The sequence below is a fragment of the Taeniopygia guttata genome, chromosome 7, assembly GCF_048771995.1.
Source record: "Taeniopygia guttata chromosome 7, bTaeGut7.mat, whole genome shotgun sequence".
Lineage (NCBI taxonomy): Eukaryota > Metazoa > Chordata > Aves > Passeriformes > Estrildidae > Taeniopygia > Taeniopygia guttata.
In genome coordinates, this window is record NC_133032.1 from 1,543,629 (window position 1) to 1,561,309 (window position 17,681).

A 17,681-nucleotide genomic window follows, 5' to 3' on the forward strand; every position below is an offset into this window, starting at 1 on the left:
TAAACAACATTAAAGCAGGAGGTAATTGGTTTACAGTCATTTATCCTGGGCCCCCATACTGCCTAAGTCCCAAATAACATTTTCTGCAAGATGGCTGTCAAGAGTACCAAGCTCAGAAATACCAAATGTAATTAAAAGCTTTCCTCAAATACATTTCACAGCACTGTAGCTCTCAATCAGTGTTTTCTGAGTAATCTACGGAGCAAAATGCAGGACTTTCCTTGCTCACAAATCCTTGGTTTCTAACCAGTCAAATGAGCATTTCTCCCCTGCTCTCAGGCATTCTGCTTTCTGAGTCATTCTCTCTGAAAACTTGAAAAACCACATTGTCCTCCAGGTAATTTTGGCTCCTGCTGGAATATTTCCTTTACCACACCAAAGGCAGTGACTCGAATAACTGAATGTATGAACAAGAAAAGATGCTGTTAACAGTCACTAGACTAAATGGATTTAGTATAGAGTATTATGACCAGTGTTTATCCAAAAGGTATAAAAGAACACTGTAGCCCATGGTATGTACAGCAAAAATGCTCAATTTCACACATTTCAATTATTTCAGAAGACAGTACTGGTTTCATTCATAGATTATTCAAAACAATGTGTATGAAATGAATGTCACAAATACTGAACTTTTACCATTAGTATCAGTGAGATCTTTGAAAGCTATTTGAAATGAAAAGGCTGAAAAGTGAAGTAGTGACAGAGTACTGTTTGCACAGACCAAGTTTTACACCTGCCCATCCTGCATTCTAGTAATAGCTGACAGACTATAGAAATAAAGCTCTCCCTGCAAGTGGACCAAGGGGGGATCTGGTTTCAGCAGGGTTTTCACAAGGCACATGCAGAACACCTGCAGTGTGTAACAGGAAACACCAGTAAACAAGACGTGCTGACACAGAACTGCCCTGAATCTCGGTGCCCTCTCTGCAACACCAAACCAGTGACATGACCCATGTGTTTGCCACCAGAGGGTTGCTATTTTAGGTTCCAAAAAACACCAGAATGTGAAAAAGAAGGGCCTAATTTCAGTTTGTGGATTGAATTTGAGTGTTGGGATTTTATTCAACAGGGAGCCTGTAGCAACCCAATATACCAGCACTCCTTTCCCTCTCCTGCTTGTTCCTGGTTGCACATTATCATGCCATCTTTCAGCCTTTTAACCAGACAGCTGCTATAAAAACTCTTCTGGCACCCCATGGAGTAACAAGATATTCTTATGGGAAAAAAAAAAAAAACCAAAAACAGATCATTGAGATGGTGAAATGAGTTTGAGCTTTACATTGTTAAACAATCATGTAGCAATACATGATTACAAACTCAGGAAAACACTCATCAAGTCATAATCCACTTAGGTTATTTTGTTACAGCATGTTCTGCTACATAGAAGGGGTGAAGATGGGGAGGAAGAGAGAAAAAATGGTGAGGAAGAAAGAAAATTAAGCTCATTGACTTTACTACTGTCAAGGATAAATTTCATGAGGGCCACATTTTGTCCTTCCTTCTTTTACTCTGTATGACCGCTTCTTACTCTTCACCACTCATATGAAACACAATCTTTGAGTACTCATTATCCAAAAAAGCTGCAGATTAAAAAAGGAAATGTTTTCTCTATGGTCTGTCCCCCAGTGCATCATTATATTTAGACTACACATATCTGACTAACTTGATTGTTGACACTGTTTATTAAACTACTTGACTCTGACTAATTAATTCATTAATTTAAAATGTAATAAATCATTACAATCAGAAAATAATTTAATTACCATTATCAGCAGCAATGTTTTTTAACATCTGAATAGTTTTGGGTTTTTTCATAGAAAGGAACAACCTAAATGAAAATTAGCAACTTGAGCAATCCTGAGGAAAATCAAAGAGATGGAATTAAACTTTACAGTTCCATGTTTTGAAACCGCACACTGGCAAATCTGTAGTGAGTGCATCATTAGGCCTCAGAGTACATTGTCAATGAACACACACATGTGCAAACACACCATTCCCCAGAAAATGACAGAGCTCATTACCACATCTCTCCATTTTATATGCTAAATATTTTACCTCTCATGGCTGAAGTACTGCAGACTTGTAGAATAAACTACTGCATTGTACACACAGTATAATCAATGACGGTAATTTACACTGACATACCATTACCACTAGGCCCAGAGTGATAGATTTTTTGTAATTAGGAAAATTAAGAATAAATGTACAGTGATTTTTTTTCCTACGCTGCAGGTTTGTGGTAGCTGTAATTTATGGTACTGTAATACAAAATGCACATAACAATTTATTTTTTTAAATAAATACCTATTAGGGTCTCATGATTCTCTGTAGCAATTTGTTATGATTACTGAAATTATTTTTGGCCTAGTAAATACAAATAAAAGAAATTAAGATTTACATTTCTAACAGAACTCAGAAAAACTTGAACTTTAATTATAAATGTCACCTAGAAGTAAAAGTCTATGTAGCCAGCATAACAAACAGGAACTTACTATTTTTCACTAAGTACTTGGGTTTACTTTATCTGGCCATCTACTACCATGTATAAAAGTTTCAATAAAATCAAATAACATACTTGACAGACTGTTTGTAGCTTTCCAGATCTTTCTTCAAGCACAGATTCTCAGTCTCGAGTTGCTGGTTGCGAGTGTACACATCTGGAACCAGCCCAGCATCATTAACTGTGAACATACCTCTCTCTATCAGCTCGTACCTGGTAGAAAAGAAACAGATTTATTTTACTTATTTTATTGCATGTTTCCATTTCCTCACTTCATTCATGTTTTCCTTCTCATGCTACCATTTACCTAAACTAGAATCACAGCAATATTTACCATCTTAAAGCATTTACCTTCTGTGATCATTAAGAATTCACAGCAGTAACTTCACTACCCCACCATATGTTAAATTCTACTGCTTTTCACTCTAAAATGTGTATGGCACATAACAGTCAGGACACATAATACAGTACTTCACATTAAACAATTCTTTTATTCCTTTCTCCTAAATAGCTTAAATAAAAGGCAGAAACAAATATTCTCATTCAAATAGCATTTGTATATACTCACAGCCCTTTCTATCTCACATGCTCAAATATATCAAGGTTTGGTTTTTTTGGGGTTTGTTTGTTTGTTTTCGTGAGTTTTCGGGTGGTTTTTTTGGTGGGGATTTTTTGGTGGTTTTTTGTTTTTGTTTTTTTTTTTAGGGCTCAAGCTGCAGATAACAAGGATGAATGATTCTGAGCCATCTTCAACATGGAACACAGAGCTCATCTAGGGAAATGTCTTTATTCCTTCCTGTTTATTTTCCCTCTTCTTATTTAATTATATTTACCAATATTTATCTATTTTACCAGGCCCTGAGAACACTTGATTCCATGATGCAAAAGGCTGAAGACTGAGTTAGATTTTAACAAGTAAAACTATCTGAAGCAGCCTGGAATGCTGGGTGGCACCCCAGGAATATCTACAGCTCTAGCAATAACATCTACTCAATCAGTATCCTATTTTAGGACTATCCATCTTTTGGTGATAAGTCAGTAAAACCTAAGAATACAGTACAGACAGAAGAGTGAGACCTCAGCCACAACATCAGCTCACCAGAGGCTGCATGGAGCTGTAACTAACTTAAATCAGATAAACACCATAACCTCACAAGCACCTTCCCTGCTGAGAAGATGTTCTGGGTGGGAGCTCACTAGAAGCAACATGAACATTGTTTGCCTTTTCAGGTGAAAAATATATTGAATCTGTGCTTATTTTTTTTTTGTTTCCAAGTAATAAGGAAATATGAAAAGAAGTAAATAGAAATAAAAATCATACTAAACACTATCTCTTACACTGGATATAAGCAGCAGATCTGAAATATAAAGGCAGTAATCACCAATATAATTCATCAATAATCATGCTGCTGAAACAAAAAGCATTTCTACAAAAAAAGCAACCTTTACTTAACATCCTCCAAAAAACTTGAGGTGAATGTTAGTATCTCTGTCCAAATGACTTCCTACAGTCAGCTACGTATTTGCATTCTGAGGATGCTCCTAGGAATGCTCATCCCTCTGAATTGAGCTGTCACATTCACCACCAATAGATGAAAGGTTTTTGAAAATATCATCTCAATATGCCCACAGTAAAATTCATTCTATCATCACTTCATTTTCTTAAGTAAATTACTGTAGGAACAGGCTTTGACACTAAGAAAGAAGCTTGGGGTTTTTTTCTTTCCTCCAAATAGCAACAGATGCACAGGTGCAATTCTTATCAGAAAAGATGCACAGGTAAAATTCCTATCAGAAATATTGCAAATAAGGGCAGCCTCATGGCACAAAATCACAATTCTAGGTACTCCTTCACTTGCTGGAAGTATTTCTCCACTGAATGCCCTAACCACACTTCATGAAAACTACCAAGTATCTGCACGAAGACTCATCAAACATGGATAATTGATGAACCTCAGCTCCAGCAGAGCTAAAAATTCTGAAATACAATTTTCATTAAACAAAATTAATACCAAAAAAATCACTCCACCCTTGTGTAAGAACAGAGTACTGAATTTTTTTGTGCATGTAGCAGAAATGGAAAACCACACAACAAATAGCACTGAGAAATCTCATTATCTTTCATCAGCCTGGTCCTGTAACTCTCAATGACCTCCTCCATACTGAGCCGACTGCCAAACAGCTGCTCTTCTCACTCCTTTCATTACACATGGAAATTCAATTGGTTCCATGCACACACAGGTATTTTACTAAGCTTTTCAGAACTACTGAGTTATAACTCTTAAATCACTATTAAAAATTTACCAAGAATCTAGAAACCTGATGAACAGACTATTAACTATGATTTTGTCATCAAAGCTCAGTGCAGACTGACTGAAAATAATACATTATTACTATATACTTTACATTATAACTCCTGGAAACTGGATTTCAAAGGAATCAAGTTGCACAGAGGCTCTGCAATAAACTGATAGCTCAGGATGACCTGGGCTCTGGGAATTAGGAGGGAGAGACTGGCAGATGCAGGAATTCACAGCTAATCAGCCTCTGAATTTCATACTTAAAAGCTGTCAATCCAGTATCTTCAATAAACACGAGAAGTGCTATCAAGTCTTGTATAACAAATGAATGGAAAATTTAATGGAAAATCAGATATTCAAAAATAATTTAACTGTAAATTTCTGTAAAATATAATGGGAACAAAAAGTTTATGTGCAAAACAGCCTACATAAATAAAGAAAAAAATCACTACAACTGTTATAAAATTATTAATTACTTCATTGAAAAATAAGTGTTTTGGCATAAAATAAACCATGATCAATTCACTGCATTTTATACAGGTGGATAGAGTAACAGTATTTTCGCAAACTCCAGAATAAACACGGACAATTTGGTCCAATTTAAGTGACCTTTAGATCTCAGACAGACAATAATTTCAAAGCCAGCCTTTTGATAAATTTTCTCTACGTTAATTAATTTCTCATTTTAAATTCCATTAGTACTTGATCGCCACAGCATGAGAGCAAGAGTGTCGTCCCAATACATAATGAGGAACCCGAGTACACTAATCTGCTCTCACTTTCATTAATATTGTAAATTATCCATTTCAAACCAACATGAAACATTTTGAAATAAGGTATTAATGCAGAAAGTCTCTATACAGTAAGATTAGATACTGACATGCTGAGCTCATTTGTAAAGCTACTGAAATTAAAAGTATTACTTCTAGAGAAAAAATATAGTACAGCTAAGAATTTACAAGATAAGGCCTGTTAAATCCTGCACTTTCTGTTAAAAAGCAATTTGAATTTTGCCATTGATATAAATTCAGACTCTTAAGTGTTTCAAAGAAAGCTGCAAGCTTCATAGAAAGGTCACTATTTGTATCTGTCTAGGATTAATTATCTTTTAACATAAAAACTATTAGACTTCAAACTTAATATCAGCTACTCGTATCAGTACTTTTGTTGAGAAAGAATACAGAAGGATCATGCTCCTTCTCCAAAGAATCATGTAAGTCTATCGTTATGCTATTAAAAAGCAGATCATTATTAATTCCAAAGGCAACGCCTGATTGATGACTAAGACCAGAGCCTTGCAAATCCCAGAGCACAGATTCCACACCAGAGAATATTTCTAAGACAATCTAAAAGCTTTAATGCTTTTGTATGAAAAAATAAGATATTTCTAACCTTTTCTAGTTTTCAAATTACACAATTTCAAGAGACTTTACCAAAAAAACCCCTCCGAACTTCTCATGTTTGAAACTGAGAACAAGGTTAATCAAAGAGAGGTGTTTCCACTTTCCAGAATTTCTCCAACTGTTTCAAAGAAAATCTGTAACTTCATGTATTTCAACAAACTTTATGACAAGTGTCATATTTTGTCCAAAGCTGTTCAGCTCTCATCCAAAGCTTTGCAGCATACCAAACAGGTAATTTTTAATCAACACTAAAAAAAAGTATACATCCTGCAGGATGTATGAAGAGAGTGGTGTATTTAAACAAAGTCACACCTTTAAACTTCTGCATAAAGTATGGCCAAAATGCCTGCAACCTACAAAAACTTGGAAAAAGAAAATAGCAACAGCTCAAGAGTTTACTATTCTTCTGATTACTGTATAAACTAAATCTTAAAAAGCAAAAAACACTCATATTTGTTAACTGCTGTACCAAAAATTACCAATTAATTAATAAATATCATGATTATTCTACTTAAACCAGCATTCTTCATTCTTACCAGGAATACATTTGTTTGTTAAAACACTACATATTTAAGAATGACTTGTACTCGGGAGATTTTTCTGAAAAAACATCCTGAAATAGCAAAAATATTTGAATCCTGACCATCTAATTCCCAATACAACACAATGACTTAAATTATTTTACCACTCAGTCTGGAAGCAGTCAAGGGTTCTATGCATGCCCAATCTGACCAGGAAATTGCAGAAGAAGTCATCCATCGCTTGAGGTATGTCTGACACCGATTTCTCAGAAGTCAGAACCGACAGAAAATCCTGAAATTAAATTTTGATAACTGTTAAACTTAGAAGTGTCATGATCATACTTTCTATTTCTGAAGTCATCTAAAGTCACAGATTTACTGGAGTACAGCCGAATGTCCCCCTTGTCTTTACAGAACAAAATTGTAATCAGTGATCCTTGTAATGGCAAAGTTTGTGAAAGGTTATAAAGAAGTAACTCAACCCCTCCCTTATTTAAGCAGGTATTCTAAACCTGACATCATGTGGCAGAGCCTTGAAAGTATTAAAACTGATGGATGATCTTTTGTCACTGCCCAGAGTAAAAATCAGTCCTTATCTAACGAACAATGTAGCTGTCCAAGGTACCAGTAAAATGGCTTGTATGCTTCTTGTAATAGCGCATGCAATGGAGGGACAGACAGAACCTCCTCTCCATCCCCTGATCCCTTAGGAATAATTCTCACAAAGATCAAGCATCCCTTTCCTTTCAACATGCACTGAAGAAGCTGCCAGACAGCACTGCTACAAGTGTTAGCAGAAGGCAGATGGTGCACCAGGGCTTCATGTGCAGCTCCCCCAGTGACACCCAGACAGACAGCTCTGCAGAGAGGGTCAGCTCATGGGGCAAGCACACTGCCAAAAGCAGAATCAACACAGAACAGAGCAGTCCTACTACAGAGAAAAATTTAAAAAAAAAAAAAAAAAAACAACCTTTCACAGCTTTCTGATGTGATGCAAATCTCTTCCCTTCATCCAACCCCACTCAGCACACAGCTTAGTGTTTCTCTCCCAGAGAGAATTCAACACGTAAGGAGGTATGGAAAATAAGGAAAATACCTCCCAGACTGAGACTACTCCCCCACAAAAAGCATTTAAAGACAACGAGATGAGAGCCAAAGAGGTGGCCTTATTTCACTCGTATCAAATGGATTGCAGTGACTTGACATACCTAAATATGAGGGTCCTGACTTTTGGGAACTCCATGTGGTCACAGTGCCAAAATGGACCTGCTCAACAATGCATGACAAGCTACTGCACTGAACATGCATCTTGGTGAGAGATTATAAAAAATACCACCAAAATGAGAAAACCCCACTGAGAGATTTATCCAGAGATGCTAAAGGCCATGACTGCAAATCATTTCCTCCACCATTTATAAAAGAATCTGTAAGGCCAGGGATTTCTGATAACTCCATTCATTTATAGCTTATTCATGCCCTCAGTGGCAGCTTTCTCACCGTGAGTGCATAAATTACCTGGAGATAAAGGCATGTCTCTTGATAAAATAAAAACACTGGAAAAATCCCCTGGCCATTTTGTATAACACAGAAAATGTTGTCTTCAATCCAACCAACCTATCTAATATAACCAGAAAAGATTGTACATGTCAGATGTAGGCCATGTAACACTGCCTTATGACTATTACAATATGCCAAGTGCAATGTAATATTTAGTATATTTTCATCACTAGAGCTCCAGTACATCAGGCAGATCTATTTTCTAATTGTGGTAATACAAGAACCAAAGAGTACATGGGCAGACATGCAGCTGCATCCCTTGACTTGCTTCTTTCTTTACTCCAAGTGAGGCAAATGTCTAATATTGTTGCTTGTAGTTTTCCAAACACATGTATAAAGCCAGGCTTTGGAAGAAGTGACACAGTTTGATTCCCGTAACAAATGGAGATCTGATAGGAATTCATTTCATCTGTGCAGAAGAGAATTTATTAGTGAGATCCCAGCACCATTTCAGGAACCAAAGCTTGAGCAGGGAACAATACAGGGAGAAATTAATTCAGTCTAACAGGCACAGGATCACAACGGGGCCTCAGGAAACCACAACTGAATTCCCAGCTCTTTCCCAGACTTTGGGAGTGATATTAAGCCAACCACTTGCTTCAGTTTCTGACTACCAACAGAAGAGCAAAGCAAGATTTTGTTGTTTATATTTGCTTGTTTGGAAATGAGGACAATACAATCAATTAACATGATGTAAGCAGACATCTTAAAGCAACTGTATGGACAAAACCATCTTATTAGAAGAGCCTGACCATAGAGTCAAAATAAATTAAATATTCGCTTTGTTAAGTATTTCTTTGTGTTAATTAAAATATTCCAAAAATTGTGGGTGTGAAGATTGTAAATATGGCCACTAAAATAACTTAATTTCTAAAAGCTTAGCTTTAGGAACTTCCACAGAACTTCTAAGAATTTCTGTCCACTGAAGAAATACAAACACCAAATAAATTTATAATTTCTCTGGAAAAGAGCTGTTCTCAAAATGAGATGTAAGTTGTTCTCAAAAAACTTACTAAATTTAAGAAGAATATAAAAAGGGAATTCAAGGATTTTAACATGTTCAAACAAACTGAAAATCAAGCAGACATAAATTACAACATTAATAAATGTCAATGTTACTTCTCATTATCATTGTAGATATTAACAGCACAAGAAACTTGGAATGAAATTCTAACAGCTGTAACTACTGAAGAAAGTTTTTCAGCCAGCTTTCATCTCTGTGTGGCTTTTCAGAAGTTTTACATCCTTTCCCTACAGTCCCTATCAGCTGGATATTTTCTTCTATATGCAGAAGATTTCTTGCTTGTGTTGAAAAATAACTTCTATTACTTAAAAATGTCTCAAAAAGAAAAAAAAGAAAAAAAGATGTAGAGATGTTTTTAACGACAAATGATGTTACTCAGCTCAGAAACTCTGGATAATTTTAGTATCTGCAATTGGAAAATACCCAGTTTTTAATATTTTTTGATGATCACTGATCTGTGCACCTAGCATTGCACTTCAATATGGGATTACATAGACAAGTAAAAAACAAGTTGAGCAGCAAATACAATAACTTAAAATTATCATCCAGGTTATGGTTATTACATAATTTATTTTAGCCAAGATTACAAGTTATTAAAAAAAAAACCCAGGCCAATTATTTATCATGAGAAGAAGACAGCCTTCTACTTTGCTTCCTAATTCAGAGTTGGGATGTTGACTCAATATTAATTCACAGGAAAAGTGCTTCTCACTTGGGTCACCAGAAGCACTTGGTTTTTCCAGGGAATTAATATCAAACCCTCGAGTCAGTGAGCCTCACAAAATGTACAGTAAATCATTATGAAAGCTGTCAGGGAACTAGCAAGTGTATTAGAACCTTTTTCTACTTGTGCCTTTCTGTCCAAAGGCTGAAACATCACTTCAGTTTCAAAATTATGGAAAAAATGAAGCCTCCAAATAAAAAATCAAGCAAGAAGAAGGCAGACAACTCTTAGCATAAGCTTAAAATCAAAGAGAATTTCAGTTTAAGCACAAATTTTCTGCTTTTTAAAGAAAAGTAACAGTTTGTTCCGTTTGATTAACTGGGATAGACATTAGCATACTGCTCCTACCACTCCAAGTTCAACAAATCAATGAAGAAGTAAAAGATTATTTAAATACAGCACTGTCAAAAGATCAATAGGTTAAAAATATTCTCTTTTTTCACTTCCTATAGTAACATCAACTCACACAGTAAAACAATCATAACCTCAGCTATCTCTAAGGAACATGAAGAATTTCCGCTACTTCCTTAGCATTAAGCATTTGCCATCTCAAACACTTCTGCAATCTTTCCCTTAATTTTCAGGCATGTTCAGTTTTAATACACAGAAAACTCTCTTACTGTCTGTTTCCACTCAGAGTTTGATGTAAAGTACAAAACTGATCTGTTGATAAGCACAAGTGCAAAAGAAAACACACATTTTCCCTCTATTTTAAGTATCATTCACCTAATTTCATCTTTTCACTATTAATGATTTACTTTTGCAAAACAAAGACTATGACTGTACCCCTCAGATGGAGCTACAAGATAGTGGTGATATTGGAAACACAGCAGGGAAAACCACTTTTCCATTAGATTGTTAACAGCAAGTAAATTAAGGTAAACCGTGTTTTGAAAAATGCAATACAACAATCCCACTGTGTAACTGAACTATTACACAACTGCTTTGTAATCAAACTGTAAATGTAAGGAATGTCAACACTAATGGTGTGGAATATTTTATAATTTCATTAATATTTTGATTCAACACAGTGTAACAGCCCATTCTTTATTTTCAATATATGAACAATCTCTTTTAGCAAAGTATTCAAGTGCAACCTTTTGTGAGTGTTAAGCAGATGCAGTTTTTTTCCTGTGCCAGGAATCACATTCTCATTTAATCTGCTCAGATAAAGAACAAACTCTAAAACACTGATGCATTACAATAATATTAATGTATTTTAAATAATCTAGCTAAAGATTTGGCTACATGTATTTGAAATGTCAGGTAGTTTACGGAACACAAAATTAACACAAATTAAAGGAAGATGAAACCCAGGAAATATAAGCTGTCTTTTCCACTATGGCACATGTTTACTCCTATAAGCTTGTAAGAAATAAGAGACAATCTTTCCCACATAAATATTTCATAATTAGTATAAATTATCGTGTGTAAATTTCAAGCCACTAATGTCAACTGAATTAGAGACTCTTAGATTGTTTAGGAAGCTCTTACTATAATTTGGGCATCTTCAGCCTGGTCGTGAATACTCTGCAAAGCTTTGGACAGATCCTCATCATCTTCAGGAAGACTGAACTCATCATCTGCTGAAACCTAAATGAAATTACATAAAGTATGGAATCAACACATTTTATACACTTTTCTTTCACACTAAAACTGTTCCCACTCCCATTACAACTGCTGAAAGTAATCCCCTCCTCATTAAAATACCATTTTGCCATATGTAAATAAAAATCCTATTACTGAAATATTTTTTATAAATAAGCTGAAATATCTAAAGAAATGTTTTATCTAAATAGAACTTCATATACCTTTAAAAAAGTATTTATTGTTCAAATAAAGGTAATACACAACAATTCAACTAACACTGAATCTTCTTTTGAAAAATAGATATGCCCTCTTTCATCACTTTATAAAAGGAGATTTGCGTAATTGCCCCCAGGATGTCTATATGATTGATGAAGTAAAAAGAATGAAATATGAACAATCTACCAAAATATATCAGAAGATTATCAACCTAGTAAGTTACCTCTTCATACTGATAATCATCTTTGGAGTCATCTGTTATGGTAATGTCTGCAGGTTTAGTTAAGTCTGGAGCTGCTGGTGCATGTGAGGAGTTCCAACTTAGAAAAAAATATCATAAAATAACCATCTATAAATCTGCTATCATAACCCACACCCTTGTTCTTCTGAACACAACACTTTCAACTTTCAAGGTTTCCTTCAGCCTCAAGGTGAGCAAGCCCAGTTCCATGCACAGAGACAGAATTTAGGTTTAACTTTTTACAGCAGGTTTGAACACCATTACAAATTGACTCATCAGATCTCAGAAGCCAAGCGCTATTCCAAAATACAAAAGCAGCTCAATTGTGCTCTCAGCCAATCATCAGTTTTGAGAGGGGACTTTTTGAACTAGAATTTCCACAGCCTTGTGAGCAGAACTAGCTTCATGCTCTCAGAAAAGACCATTTTTAGCAAATTCAGATGTGTGAGTTCAAACAGCAGCACCTGAGGTCAAACCCTGAACACCACAGGGCCACTTAAAAGAGCTGATACAAATGCTTTAATAATCACAAGACAGTTACAATAAAAATATGAGGAACTTTCAAAACTCAAAAATTAATTTGGAAATTATCTACAGCTCCTTGAAACGCTTTAGAGTCAAATTTTTAATTAAACATAACTACAAATAGTCTAAAATAAAAGCCAAATAAACATATTGTCATCCACTAGACTCACTTCCCATGAAAGAATAATGAAAGGTTTTTATCAGATGCTGTTGACAGCTTCCCTAGGAAATCAGTTAGCCTACAAGTGACCCATGTAAATAAACCAGGAATTAACTTCCAAAGAAAAGAAGAGCTGGCAATTCAGTACTTCAAACACAGAAAACAAGAAAAAAAACCAACATGATTTTCCAGCTTTGCACCATGTCGCCCAAATCTGAATCATTCACCTAAAAACAGGCCTTCTGCCAGTTTTCACAGTACAGTATATGTAAAAGCACAAAACAAAGGTAAAAGTATCATCTCCATTCAAGACCGCAGCATACAGCACCAGAAAAACTGAGATAAATTGTATCCACCTGGAAGGTTAACAGCTGAACACCATAACCCCCTGATAAATAATAAATTTTCAAAAATTCTGGATTTTTTTTCCCTCAATTTTCTATTGACCTGACTGTCCTTGTGATCCACTATAGTCTAAACTAATGTGTCACTGCAAACAATTTGCCCACACTAAAATATTACTTAAAAGTCCTGGGGTTCTCCTCCATTTTTTATTCCTTCCAAAAAAATCATAGCTAGGTGCACTACAAAACAGAGAAATTATTTTTAAAAACTACTGTATTTCTCCACAGTGTTAAATCTGCTGAAGCAGTACTTTTTTAAGCACGCCACACTGAAAACAGCTGTGCAGATTCACTAAGGTAGAAATTGAGGCATGAGCTGCAAAAGGACCCTCTTCCACTTTTTAAAATTGGCTTTATATTGGCTTACAACTTAATTCTAGCAAGGCAGGAAAAATTAAGGTACAATAGAGTCTAAAGTATGATTATGTTTAGCCTCTAAAAGCATTAGAGCCTCTTGATTTGCAGCTCACAGCTAGAAAAGAGAACAGGTGCAGCTCATCTGGCCTAGTGACAAAAGCAGAATTTGGGACATGTGACCAAAAAATTACACATTTAAAAGTCATAAACTTCCAACATAATTTGCTACAACTATAATGTGGAAAGAATTGGTGTAGTTTTTTGCTCTAAAAGCCACAGCAAAGTTACATCTAGGTTAAGTATCACAACCCTCATACTCAGCCATACTCAGTGCAAACCAAAAACCATGAATATTCCAGCAGTTATTCTGCAGTAGGAAATTAAAGATGCACATTTTCCAGCAGCACATTGGGACTGGGAATCTTAATAACAAACCTTGTCCCTCCTCCATAGGTATTTTGCATTTAGTGCAACACAGGGAAGGTGACAAGAGCTTTTCATGCCGGGATTTTAACTCCTGCTCAGGCTGCCCCTCAGCACTGGAGGATTCAATTCCCTCACTTTTCCAAGGGGTATTCAGGAACCCCGACCTTCAGCCAGGAAAGTAAACACCACCTTACAGTGAGCGAGAACCCACTGCCTCTGCAGGGCCAAAACCCCACGTACTCATAGAACTGCTTAACCTGAAAAAGACCTCTAAGACCGAAGTGTTAACACAGCACCACGTCCACATTCACAGCTAAACCATGTCCTCAAGTGCCGTTAAACACAGGGCTGTTTAACACTTCCAGGGATGCTGTGGCCAGCGCTGCCCTGGGCAGCCCGCTCCAATGCCTGGCCACCCGTTAAAGGAAGAAATTTTTCCTGGTACCTAAACATCCCTGGCACAGCCTGAGGCCGTTCCCACTCCTCCTGTCCCTGTTCCCTGGAGCAGATCCCGACCCCCCGGCTGTCCCCTCCTGTCAGGAGCTGTGCAGAGCCACAAGGGCCCCCCTGAGCCTCCTTTTCTCCAGGCTGAGCCCCTTCCCAGCTCCCTCAGCCCCTCCTGGTGCTCCAGCCCCTTCCCCATCTCCGCTACCCCCTCTCTGGACAGGCTTTAGCCGCTTTTCACTCTCCAGGAACAACAACCCACAAAAAGCACCAACAAGTCGGGGGATTTTTGACTTTCCCCCCCGTACTCTCAGCGCTGCCCTCGCCCCACCCGACACCGCCCCCCCCCAAGCAGGTGAGGAGAAAGACCCGGCTGAGGCGGGAGAAGCGCTGAGGAGACGGAGCCCTGAGGCGGGGAACCGGCACCCACAGCGGAGCGGGAGGACGAAGATGGAGGGGGAAAGGCTGGGGAGGAAGAAGGATACTCTGGAGGCTGAAGGCCGCCTCAGAGACGGCCGCCTCAGAGACCGCCGCCTCCTCCGCCATGGCCGCGGCGTTGCCGGGGGCGACCTCTCGCGAGGAGAGGCGCCCGCGCCGCGGCGGGAAGAGACCCGGGGTTAATTGAATTTAAATGAATTTCGTTTAATTCGATTCACTTTAATGTAACTCAGCGCTTGTAACTGCGGGCGAAGCTCCTGGCGCCTTTGGGACGGCGCTGTGAGGAGCGGGGTGTATAAGGGCGGGTGAGGAGTCTCCCGAGGCTTCCAGGGCGGCCCCTCAGGGCGGGCACCACCACACCGCCCTTCCTCACGGGGAAGGAAAAACAGCAGGAAACCAGCGAGGAAACCGCTGCAAACTCATAAGAGAGGACTAATATCTTCTGCAGATGGAACATTTTTGCAGCTGGAAGCTGAGCTGAGTCCTCTGGGACCGATTGCTTAAGTCCCTTCAGAACCCAAACTCCAAGGGATCTTAAGAATCCAAGGGATTGCTTAAGTCCCTTCAGAACCCAAACTCTCCTGTGATTCTATATTCACGTTTAAAAGCAGGAGCTTTCCCAGGAAAAAGTTTGGGAGACCAGCATATATTTGTGGAGATCACACGTCACGGCTCCCAGAAGTTTGAAAAAAAGTTGCAGGATTCGACAGAACAACATCTGTTGCTTTTTCTTATTTTAAGGTAAACTTAGAGGTACCACTACTAAATTTCCATTGAGTTAAGGGGCTTTACATGCAACAGGAGCTCAGAATCAGTGTTTGAATTGCTGTCAAGTAATGGAAATAAGTGCCCAAAGTATCTTGGCGGGGGGGGGGGGGAAGTAATTGCAGAAATTGCAAAAAATTGCTAATGTTTGGGTTGAAAGGAGAGGCACCAGTTTTCCTTGCAGGGTTAACAAAAAAAAAAAAATACAAACAAACAAACGGTAAGCATTGACATATTGACATATAGTCTGAAGATCAGAGCAGATATAAATGGAGGAAACTGAATTACATAATTCAGTTAAAACTTTAGCCTGGAAAGATACAATCTTGCAAGAGCCTGTGAAACTGTTGTTTCTGCACTATGCAGAGATTGTCACACAGGATTGTCATTCCTCTCCCATGGCAGACATATTCTTGAGAAATGACAAGTGCTTTGGCACTTCCAAAGTCTCCAAATTGTAATAAAAGGACAGTGTTTTGGCACAAGATTGTCACAATGCTGCAAAGATGACAAAAACTGTTGTAGTCCCTCAAATTCTCTCATACACTGCTGTTGAGTTTAATACATGTCAGAGCTTGAACTCAGCTGGTTTCAAGAGGTAGAGGGCAAATGCTGACATACCTTTCTTGATCTTTGATAGTTGGGGTTTTCCACTCCTTCAGATTAAACTGATGTCACCAGCACAATATTCTTTCATCATATCCAACCCACCAGAGGCATCCTGATCTCCAGCAGAGCATCTCAAAAAAAGAATAAGCAGAAGTGGCATCACGAAGCACAACGTCCACCAGTCAGTACTCCTAAACTGCAGAGTGAAAAGCTGATAACACTGCGAAAGTTGGCATGGCTACAACTGAAGGCACCATTCTTTTAGGGAAGTTTCTAATTCCACCCCAAATCACAGGGTAAGTATAACTTTATGTAATACAGGCAGCACAGCTGATTAATCTAAGTTAATACCACTCAATTCTCTCAGCAACATTTGCTGTTAGCCTTTACACAAAGAGTTGAACAAACAAAATGCTAAGCAATACCCATGCCTGACTTCTCTCTGCAGGCCTAACTTCTCCCTACAAATTATACACGGGACATCTCTGTCTTACTAAAACATGGAAATGTGTGGTATCCACAACAGAGAAGAGTGATGAAAGCTTAAAAAGGGCTCAGAAAGTGCTTCAGGGAAGATTATGATTAGAAAACAATTAATAGTGGTGGACAAAAGATCTCGGTCTTCTCAGTTTATTTAAGGAATCACTAAAGATCAATGTCAAAGGGTAAGAAAGGCTATGCAAAGATAGAACCATAAAAAGAGAGTAGATCTTGGTTAGATATTAGGAATAAATTGTTCCCTGTGAGGAGGGTGAGGCCCTGACACTGTCTAGAGAAGCTGTAGTTGCCCCACCCCCGGAACTGTCCAAGGCCAGACTGGACAGGGCTTGGTACAGCCTTGTCTAGAGAAAGGCATCCTTGCCCAGGGAAGGGGTGGGATTGGATGAGCTTTAAGGTCTCTTCCAACCTAGACCATTTTGGGATTCTGTAATACCCAGTAATACAGAGAATTTGCTAAAAGTAAGTCATAACTAAAAGCAAAGAGCCATTTTTTTAGCAAATCCAAAATGATTTTAATAGCCACAGGGTTCTTTTTTAAACATTATATTCTCCATTCTGACACCAGCTAGTTCAGGACATCCTATGGCTCCCATTTTCAGAAGTCAGATATAGTCAGTGCACTTGCTATGAAAAAAAGTTGAAGCAAATTCCATAATATATGGACGTTTGCCAGTATTGTAAAGGACCCATAGAGTTTATTTGATTACTTTTAAATACAAGTCAGTTGGTCAAAGATTGTTATTTCCCAAAGATTTAAAGCTTTGTTTGGACACAAACAAGTTGGGTTGGCAACTTCTAAACTCTTTATGTCACCCCACTGTGACTATATAAATGGCATCATCGTACTGACATTTTCCTTCAAAAGGAATAACAAGCCAACTGGTTTCTCTCTACCTCGTTCAGAGCCACCTGCCATAAATACTTTGTATTTGATTATTGCTAAGCTGAATCTCAAGCACCCAATTCACCCCGGTTT

The 17,681-nt window shown here is 37.8% G+C and overlaps 1 protein-coding gene across 1 annotated transcript in view; it reads right to left on the reverse strand.

Annotated features, from left to right (window-relative positions):
* SPAG16 (sperm associated antigen 16) overlaps positions 1-15,167 on the reverse strand; it is a 363,638-nt gene extending 348,471 nt beyond the window's left edge. Inside the window, exons 1-5 of the mRNA XM_030278464.4 lie at positions 14,878-15,167; positions 12,059-12,105; positions 11,524-11,622; positions 6,889-7,016; positions 2,576-2,713 (exon numbers count right to left, since the gene is read on the reverse strand). Coding sequence (XP_030134324.4) covers positions 2,576-2,713; positions 6,889-7,016; positions 11,524-11,622; positions 12,059-12,105; positions 14,878-14,938 — 473 coding nt within the window. The 5' untranslated portion in view covers positions 14,939-15,167. The remainder of the gene's footprint in view (positions 1-2,575; positions 2,714-6,888; positions 7,017-11,523; positions 11,623-12,058; positions 12,106-14,877) is intronic.
* Positions 15,168-17,681: the final 2,514 nt, after the last annotated feature.